The sequence below is a fragment of the Nothoprocta perdicaria genome, unplaced genomic scaffold (assembly GCF_003342845.1).
Source record: "Nothoprocta perdicaria isolate Ctin4 unplaced genomic scaffold, notPer1 scaffold_12, whole genome shotgun sequence".
In the NCBI taxonomy this organism is placed as follows: Eukaryota; Metazoa; Chordata; class Aves; order Tinamiformes; family Tinamidae; genus Nothoprocta; species Nothoprocta perdicaria.
The window spans coordinates 1,278,489-1,287,176 of record NW_020454316.1 but is presented as its reverse complement, the minus strand read 5'-3'; the positions used below and the strand labels follow the sequence as shown (position 1 = coordinate 1,287,176).

Below are 8,688 nucleotides of genomic sequence, written 5' to 3'. Positions count from 1 at the left end.
CCTCCCAAAAGATGGAGAGCTTTGCAGGGAGAGGAAGATCCGCGGCTGGAGCTCAGGGGCAGCGCACAGCGCTGGGCCAGGGAACAGCGGCACAGCAGCCTATGGGCACGATGGCACAGCTGGATGGTGGCACAGCTGGATGGTGGCACAGCTGTGCGACAGCTCGGCTGTATGGCAGCACTGCAGCACAGCTGTGGGATTGCACGGCTGTATTGCAGTACAGCTGCATGGCAGCTCAGTTGCATGCATGCACAGCTGCATGATTGCATGTTTGTATAGTTGCATGGTTGCACAGCAGCTTGGTTGCATGTCTGTGCAGCTGCATGGATGAATGGTTGGATTGCAGTATAGCTGCATTGTTGCCTGGCTGCACGGCAGCTCGGTTGTGTGCCTGCCAGGTTGCATGGTTGTATTGCTGTGCTGCTGCATGGTTGCATGGCAGCTCGGTTGCCTGTCTGCACAGCTGCACGTTTGCATGGCTCCATGGTGGAACAGCTGCCTGGTGGCACATCTGCATGGCAGCACATCTGCACGGCTGCCCGAGAAGGGGCTGCGCAGCCCCGGGGAGGGACCTTGTGCCCACTCGTGGCTGCGCTGGGGCCGCCCGGCCCACGGCGCCTTTCCAGCAAGGGGAAACACGTGCATGCGCCGGGGTGAGCTCCTAGTGTCCAGCGTGGAGGTTCCCTGGGGAAGGTCGGGAAGCAGCAGCGTGCCGAGGAAGCGAGGCCGGCAGCGGCAGCGCTCTGGGCAGCAGAAAGGTCTCGCACGCTGCAGGCAGCGCTTGCTGAGCTCGCACAGGGATCCGCGAGAGGAACAGGGGCCCTTGGAGCTGGGAATCTCTCCAACTCGGTGTTTGCGTTTGGGGGGAGGTGGTTGTTGGAAATGCCAGCTTGTCTAAATGGGAGCACCTGGCAAGAACCCGCTGTTCCGCTGCGCTGCTGCCGGGCGGCAGCCGGGCAGGGAGCCGCGCGGGCCGCAGGACGCGGCGGCTCCGCGTGGGTGACGGGAGAGACGCCAGGGCGCCCGCAGAGCCCCGGCCCCAAAGCCCAGCTCCACTTTTCATGGCAAGACCAAAAAACAAAACAACAAAAAGACCCCACAAGCTTCAAAAGCACCTGGGTCCTGATGCTGTAATCACTGCAAATTTGGGCCATCCCATGTCTCCAGCACGAGCCTCAATAGGATCCTCCTTCCCCACGTGCCTCCATGATCCCTGTAAGGGCAGCGAGCAGCCCAAACCCTCCAGTTTCCTCCAGGCTCTAATTTAAAACATAATGGAAATGCATTTCTTGGTGCCGCCCGGGGATACAAAAATACGGAGCTGGGGGACGTCCCGAAGCGAAGGAGCCCGAGGGCAGCGCCCAGCCAGGAGCCCCGGCACGGCGCGTCCCCCCTGCCCAGCCCAGGCTTCGTCACGCAAAGTCCCCACTACAGCAAAATATTTTGCCATTAAGAACAGCTAATGAACATATAATGAACCGAGTAATGAGCCTAATTAGCCAATGCTCTCATTCCCCCTCATGGGCATCACGCTCCTGAGGCTGCAGCTGCAGAGATCAGAGCCAGAGGGGGGCACAGGTAGCACCAGGCGCAGGAGCTGGGTGCAACGCTGTGCATGGGTGCCATGCATGGGTGCAACGCGGCACACTGATGCAGTGCACCCGTGCAGTGCAGTGCATGGGTGCAGCATGCAATGCAGTGCACAAAAGGGAGAGAGGAGCTCCCTTTCCTGCCCCAGGATCAGTTTTCCCTTGGAAGAGCTAGTTTCCCAGTGATGCCACCCAGCAGCTCGGAACACGGTCTGCTTGCGGGTCCAGCTCTGCAGCCCCTGCCCTCCTGCTCCCAGCTTGGCACCAGGGAACAGTCATGCTTCGGTTTTGTCCCCTAACATGTTCAACAACACTGAGTTTGTTGGATTTATTTAAGAAAAGCACCTCGCATCAGAAGTACTCCAGCTGCTGAAGCCAGCACGCGGGTGTCGGAGCCTGGGAAAAGCAGCATGAAGGAGATGCCCGCGGCACGTGAACCCCCCTGCAGAAAGCTCCTCATTTGGGGCTTCACTGGGAGAAGCATCCGAAAGAGGTTGGGCTCCGCTCCTCCCTGGGACCCATCTGGCCTTAATTTCTTTGGTGGGGGGCTCGCTGCAAATTCCTCAGATTCCCTGGCAAACGCTCCACCGTGTGCGGCTCGGCTCGATGTGCCCGGCTGCTCCGCACGGGATGCTCGGCTGGGCCGGAGCGGAAGGGCAGGCACGGAGGGATCTGCAAATGGGGAAGCGGGACGGCACTTCCTCGTGGCTCCTGCACTGCATGCCAAATTCCCACGTTCGTGCCCTAAATTGTGGTTCTCGTGTCCCGAGGCTGCCTGAGCGCCGCCGTGCCTCAGTTTCCCCATGGCTTTGCTGCAAAGGCACCGATCACTCCAATGTGGGAAGCTGCTCCCCATGCACACAGGGCCCCCATTATCCCTGTGTTCCCCACGTGGGACCCCCACCCAGCAGGACGCGACTCTGCACAAGCTTCCCAGCCCCGCACGTTTCAGGGCCCGCGCGCGTCGCCCTCCGCGCCAAGGGCTCCGAGGAAGCGGCGACGGAGGCGCCCGCTCCGCCGGGAGCGCTATTCCCACGGGACGCTATTCCCGGGGAGGCCCATGCGCCGCTGGCAGGCACCAAAATCCCAGCGGCGAGCGGGGACGTCAGAGCGGAACAAAGATAGCCCGTGATGCAGAGAAGATGCTCGCCGGGCAAATCATCTCCCAGGAATGCGTCGCAATCGTGAAGACACATGTCGACTGCTCCGGCGGCCGCTCTTTAAATAGCCTGCCCGGTTCCTCCCTCCCGCTGCCTTCCCCTCTTCCTTTTGCATCCCATACGGATATAATTTAATTCCATCGACGATCTGCAAGGCCCTGGACGGGGCAGCCGCCGGCCCTGCCGAAAACGGGGCTTTTGCAGGGATCCCTGCAGCCCTCCCCTAGCTTCCCCGCTCCGGCTGTTAGAGAGGGAGCTGCACCAACCCCTCCGCCTAAATTAAAACGAGCTCTATTTACTGTTCCTGCTAATTGAATTAGGTTAGCTCCAAGGCAGAGGACAAGCAGAGCCGTCCCGCACGGTTCCTGCTCCTGATCTGCTCTGCATCCAGACAACCGTCCCGGCGCGCGCCGGCGCCTTCCGAGCGCAGGGATTTGCTCCTGGGCTGCTCTTCCATCCTGCTTCGACCAAGTGGGCCGGGAACCCCACTTTCCTGTGGGGCTGGTGGTGTTTGGGGTGAACGGTGCCCATGCAGGAGCTGTGGCTCCAGCAGGAAGCCACCTCTCCCGCTCCGGGCCGGACGCCTCCGTCCCCGGCCACCAAGGTGCTGTGTCCGAAACACTCCAGTAAGAGCAGAATAAGGGGGAATAAGACCTTAATTTTTCTGCAGATATTGCCGGTTTTCCCCCTCCCAGGGGTGCTCATTGCCTGGAGGCAACGAGCCCCATTGCAGCCCTTTGTGCCTCACTGAAACGGGACCTGCGTGTCACTGGGTTTCCTTTTTAATTACAGGAACTTATTTTCCATAATTCATCTAAAAAAAAAAAAAAAAAAAACAGAATAAATAAAAAAGCCCTTGGTCCTCATTGCATTTCTGCAGTGCCAGGTGCAATTAAAGCACCAGGTGCAATTAAAACAATCCCTTGGACCAAACCTGCCCAGAGGAGCAGCAGCGATTAGAGCTTCCTGATGCCTCCGGATCATTTTCCTTTTCCCCTCGCGTAACGTAATTTCTATAGGTCCTGCCATGTTTATTAAGAGAATTAATCTCCATCCCGCCGTGCTCTGGCCCTCCGGAGCCCTTTCGCGGCAGGTCAGGACAGCGGGTCCACTCTGTGTCATGCAAAGAAACCAGAAATATAAAAATTAAAAGGGAGGTCAGCTGGAGGCTACAGCGGGGAAACGAATGGGGCTTTAAACAAGCAGGGAAGTTCGCATCAGCCTGGCAACGTAATTCAATTTGGGGCCTCGGAGCCTGCTGTGCCATTAAACTCATGTCGCTGATGTGGGGCCGCTTTTGCCCAACTAAGCAAAACGCTCATATTAAGCCAGAATCGTCATTAGCCTAATGATCGAATGAGGATGGATGGCGGCAGGAAAGGAGCAGCCTAAGTCCAGCCTGGAGGCAGCGGCACAAACAGGGAACTGGCCCCACGCGGCAGAATGGGGGGAAAAAAGAGCGTTTGGGGCAGATTTGTCCTGTCCTGTGGGTCCCGTGGGTGTCTACAGTGTCCCCAGTGGGGACAAGGGACCCAGCAGTGCCCCAGGCAGTGGGGAAGGGACGGGAGTGGTGGTCTGGCCTGGGCGAGGATGCGGCTGCCCCAGTGCAGCCCCTTCCCGACCGTCCCGTGCCGGCCGGGAGGCTCCGGTGCCTCCTGCCGTTGCTGTGCCTGGAAAACTGGGGCTTCCCAAAGCAGCCGCCTGCCTTGTGGGGAGGAAGGAGCGGGAATGGCGCGTGCACCCTCCTGCGTCCGCAGCCCACACTGCAGCAGGAAGGCAGCGGCGCCTGCGCTGCGGAAAGCTGCTCCGTGCAGCCGCCTCATCCACGCCAGGACGTGGGGAGCCTCCCGGCGGAGCCAGGGACAGTGCTGGGCACGGGCCCCTCTCCATCACCCCAGCCCCACGGAGCCCGGAGGCTGCAGCGGGGAGGCCGCGGGGCCACGTCCAGCTCCATCCCCAGCTTCCCTGAGCGCGGCACCTGCCTGTGTCCGAGCAGGGGACACTCCGGGCGCTGCAGCTGGCACCCACAGTCGCAGCTCCCAGCCAGCTTCCCCCACGGAAACTCCTGCGAGACCCTGCAGAACTCCTCAGCCTTCCCCCCGGCAATCCTGCCAGACCACAGTCTAGAAGTCACCCTGAACAAAAGCATTTAGCTATGAAACGAGCCAAAACCAACCACAATCGAGTAAAAGCGCTCATCTAAGAAAAGATTTTCCCCAAGGAATGTTTTGATTCTGGAAGTGCCCCAAAGCTCTAACATTCCCCCTTTCACGTTGCAAAGCCGGGGATAAGTGCGACAGATGCAGGACAAAACCACACGGACCAGCCTCAGGCCAGCTGCATTGAGCAGGCGGGATGTGCGGTGGATATTTTGGGATATTGGGCTCCCACGTCCGTGGTTGCAGACGGAGACGCCTGGGAGATGTCTCTGAGTCACCTGGCAAAATCTGCCCTCGGATTTCTGGCCGTATCCTCAGACGCAGGGAGATTGTCCTAGATTTCCTAGGACTCAGACCTAGCGCACGTCCCAGACAGACGTAGCCTACAGCAATGCAGACAGCGAGTCAACACCAAGAAAAGCAGGAGAGGAGGAATCCCTGTGTTATCCCCCCAGGACTTACCGTCTAGAGGCGCTGCTTGAAAAAGAAGTTGTCTGGCACAGTGAATCAGTGGTTTATTTTTAGTATTCCAAGAGGTACAAGGTCAGCAGCGAACGCCAGGCGTTGAGCTGGTGCATTGCACTGGGTGCCAGTGTCCCCACAGTCTCCGAGGAGGTAAAACGCATGAGAAGCCCATGAAATGCATGAAAAGCTGCCCTCTGAGGGCAGCTGGACTGTGGCACAGCTTGGCCAACCACCACACACTGTAATTCTGGAGCCATGGGTCCATAAAAGCCCCGTGGTGACCAAAGGATCGGGGTTCACCACCCATCTGTGTGTGTCTGACCGAATACAGGGCAGGATCACAGTGTGAATTAAGGACAAATCAACGTTGTGGCCCTTCCCAGTGCAAAGGACACTCAAACATGTGATTCCTAAAGCCTGAGTTACGTAAGTTGCACTTGCTGAGCCTGATTCTGGTCTTCCTTGCGCCAGTGCAAGCAAGGAGGAACCGTTAACGCGCTGGGTTGATTGGACACAGTAACGGACCGGGCGCGAGGCAAGGCCAGAATCAAACCCAGAGAATAAATCTAGAACCGTCTCTACTGTGTGCAAGATGTGGCAGAAGGGCAAAACACCTGGATTTGGTCTAGCAGGATCATAAAATCATCTTTGCCCTAGCATCCTGGAAGGGTTTACATAGGACAATTCATACCATGATCCCAGCCCAGAATAGCACCCAGAGATTAACCCGGACTCTGATCCCTGTTATCCAGCGCTACCCGCTGGAAGCAGCAGCGGAGCGACGCCAGATGGCAGCCGGTGCTGAGGCAGAACTGGCAGCGGCTCCGAGGGAGCCCTGGCCCTGCCGCGCTCGAGAGCAGAAGGGCGCAGAGCTCCGCAGCGCCGGGGCTGCGGCCGCACGAGCTGCTGCCAAAGGGACGGAGCAGAAGGGCTGCTAGGAGCCAGCGCTGGCAGAGCGCAGGATGTTTCCGAGAACAGGCCGACGAGAGGAGGGCAAGGGCGGGTGGGACGAGGAGCCGCAGCGTTTGCATCACTCCAACACATGTACAGCAACCTCAGACAGACGTCGCACAACCCAGCACCCAGGCCAGGGCAGAGCTCCCGCAACCACACGCTGCCCTCCCTCCCCAAGGCTGCCCTGCCACAGCTCTGCCCCCAGCACCCAGAACCGCTCCTGAGGACAGAACTGGCCTGGGGCAACCACGAGCCTCTTTTCTCCAGGCTTTCTATGGCTCCGAGTGCCCTGCTGCCCCGATGGTCCATCCCAAAGCGTGAGCGTGGGATCAGCGGGAGCGGAGTGCCGGGTGGAGCAGCTCGCTTACTTCTCCTTTGAGTCCTCTGCTTTGCCTACAAGGAGGAGAGGAAAAAAAGAGAAAAAGAAAAATGAAAAATCAGGGTTCCCCATTCTTGCTCCAGAACCCGCAGTCTGTTTTATACAGTTATTTTGCTGCATGCAGCCAGTATTTCACAGGAGCTGCAGTGCGATAAGTAGCAGAGCATATGCAGCCACGGCGCTGCCCTCAGACGAGGTTCCCCAAAGCCCTTTTTTGGCTCAGGGAAGGAAACAGTGTGAAAGCCACACGGGAGAGCAGCCCTCCCCTTCCTGGCAGACCTGCTGCCTATCTCCAAAGCAACATTCCAACTCCCCGTGTGATTTCTGCACGTGACGACCCAGCAAATCCTCCCAGCTGTGTGAACATCAGTTCAGGAACTCCCTGCCCTTGCCTTGCCCCATCCCCAGGATCGGCACAGCAGGGAACTGGGAAGCAAAGGCAGTGAAACTGGGATAATAAGCTTCTTACCAAGCACAGCCTCACCCCAACTGAGCCCACCGCAGGAGGGCTTAGCCGAGCCGAGGAGCACAGAGCCACCCTCAGCGCGGCGCTCACCTTTGGGGACGAACTTCAGCGAGCTGCTAAATATTCAGAAACGGGACTGCCCCCTCTTCGGGCCGTCGTTGAGAAACTCATGGCCCAGCCCGTTGCCGCACCGGCCGCAGGACACCTGGGAACACAAGGAGGGCCCGGCAATAAGCGGTCCCGCGGGAGAGGACGGTGGGGTTCTGATACAAGGAAAGGGCTCTGCTTTTTCGCTCCTTTTTCCGAGCCCTTTCGGAGGGGCACCTTGTAAGCGCCGGGCCGCTCCTTGCGCTTGGCCACGCTGTCCTCGTGGATGGTCTCGGTGAACGCCGGCCACGGGGACGAGTGCTCGTACTTGGCGCGGCTGGAGAAGAGCTCGTAGCCGCACTTGGCGCACACATAAATGCCTGCGGGCACCGAGGGCAAAGGGACGAGCTCGGGGGTGGCCTCGGCCCCGCACACCAGGAGGGGACGGGGACACGGACGTGGGGACAGGGATGCGGCTGTGGGGACGGGGACGCCTGCACGCAGCGGGATTCATCCCAGGAGGGAGATGAAGCCCACTGGACTCCAAGCTCCCCACTACCAAGCCCCAAGGGAGGAGAGCAGGGCTTTATAGGGACCTGCATCCCTATAGGGGCCAGCTCTGCAGCCGGGACCCTTTAGGAAGGGTCCCCTATAGGGCCCCAAACTCCCTTTATAGAGAGTCTCTCTCCCCCCCTGCAACCCGGACCCGTGGGGCAGAGGGGCCTGGGCAGCACTCTGTGGCCCCCTCTCAGACCCGTCCCGGTCCTATAGGAGCTCCCTACAGACCCCATAGGGGACATTCCCCCCTCGCAGTCCCCATCCCCGCCCTACAGCGATTCCCTACAGATTCCATACGGGACTTCCCCGCAGCTCCATTCTGGCCCTACAGGAGATCCCTACAGACCCCATAGGGGACATTCTCCTCCCCCTCACCCCCCCGCGCCCCCCGTCCATTCTGGCTCTACAGCGGTTCCCTATAGACCCCCCCCATAGGGGACCCCCCCCCACCTCCTGCCCCCCTGTCCCGTCCCGTCCCGTCCCGTCCTGTCCGGTCCGGTCCGGTCGCTGACCCGGCTCGAAGTGGCTCTTGAACACCTCGCCCCCGAGGAAGGCACAAAACGACATGGCTGCGCCCGCAGCGCCGCCGCGCAGCCCCGCCCACGGGGCGGGACACGCCCCTGGACACGCCCCTTCCCGACACGCCCACCCGCCCTGGCCCCGCCCCGCGGCCCTGCCGCCCCGCCCCGCCGCCGCCAGGGGGCGCCGTGGTGCCGGTGCGGGCGGGCGCAGCGCGGGGGCGGCCCCGGGGGCGCCTCCGACCCGACCCGGGGCACCGGAGCCACCGGTGACACCGCGACAGTGCGACCCTGCGACACTGCAAAACTGCAACAGCAGGACACTGCAACACCGTGACACCACAACACCATGA

The 8,688-nt window shown here is 60.3% G+C and overlaps 1 protein-coding gene across 1 annotated transcript; it reads right to left on the bottom strand.

Moving 5' to 3' along the window:
• Positions 1-5,468: 5,468 nt before the first annotated feature.
• On the bottom strand, positions 5,469-8,400 carry MSRB1 (methionine sulfoxide reductase B1). The gene is made up of 4 exons (XM_026054066.1): positions 8,330-8,400; positions 7,497-7,639; positions 7,263-7,377; positions 5,469-6,720 (listed from the first exon to the last, which is right to left on the bottom strand). The coding sequence occupies exons 1-4, from the start codon at positions 8,382-8,384 to the stop codon at positions 6,692-6,694; spliced, it is 342 nt and encodes a 113-aa protein (XP_025909851.1). The 5' UTR covers positions 8,385-8,400; the 3' UTR covers positions 5,469-6,691.
• Between the last annotated feature and the right edge of the window lie 288 nt (positions 8,401-8,688).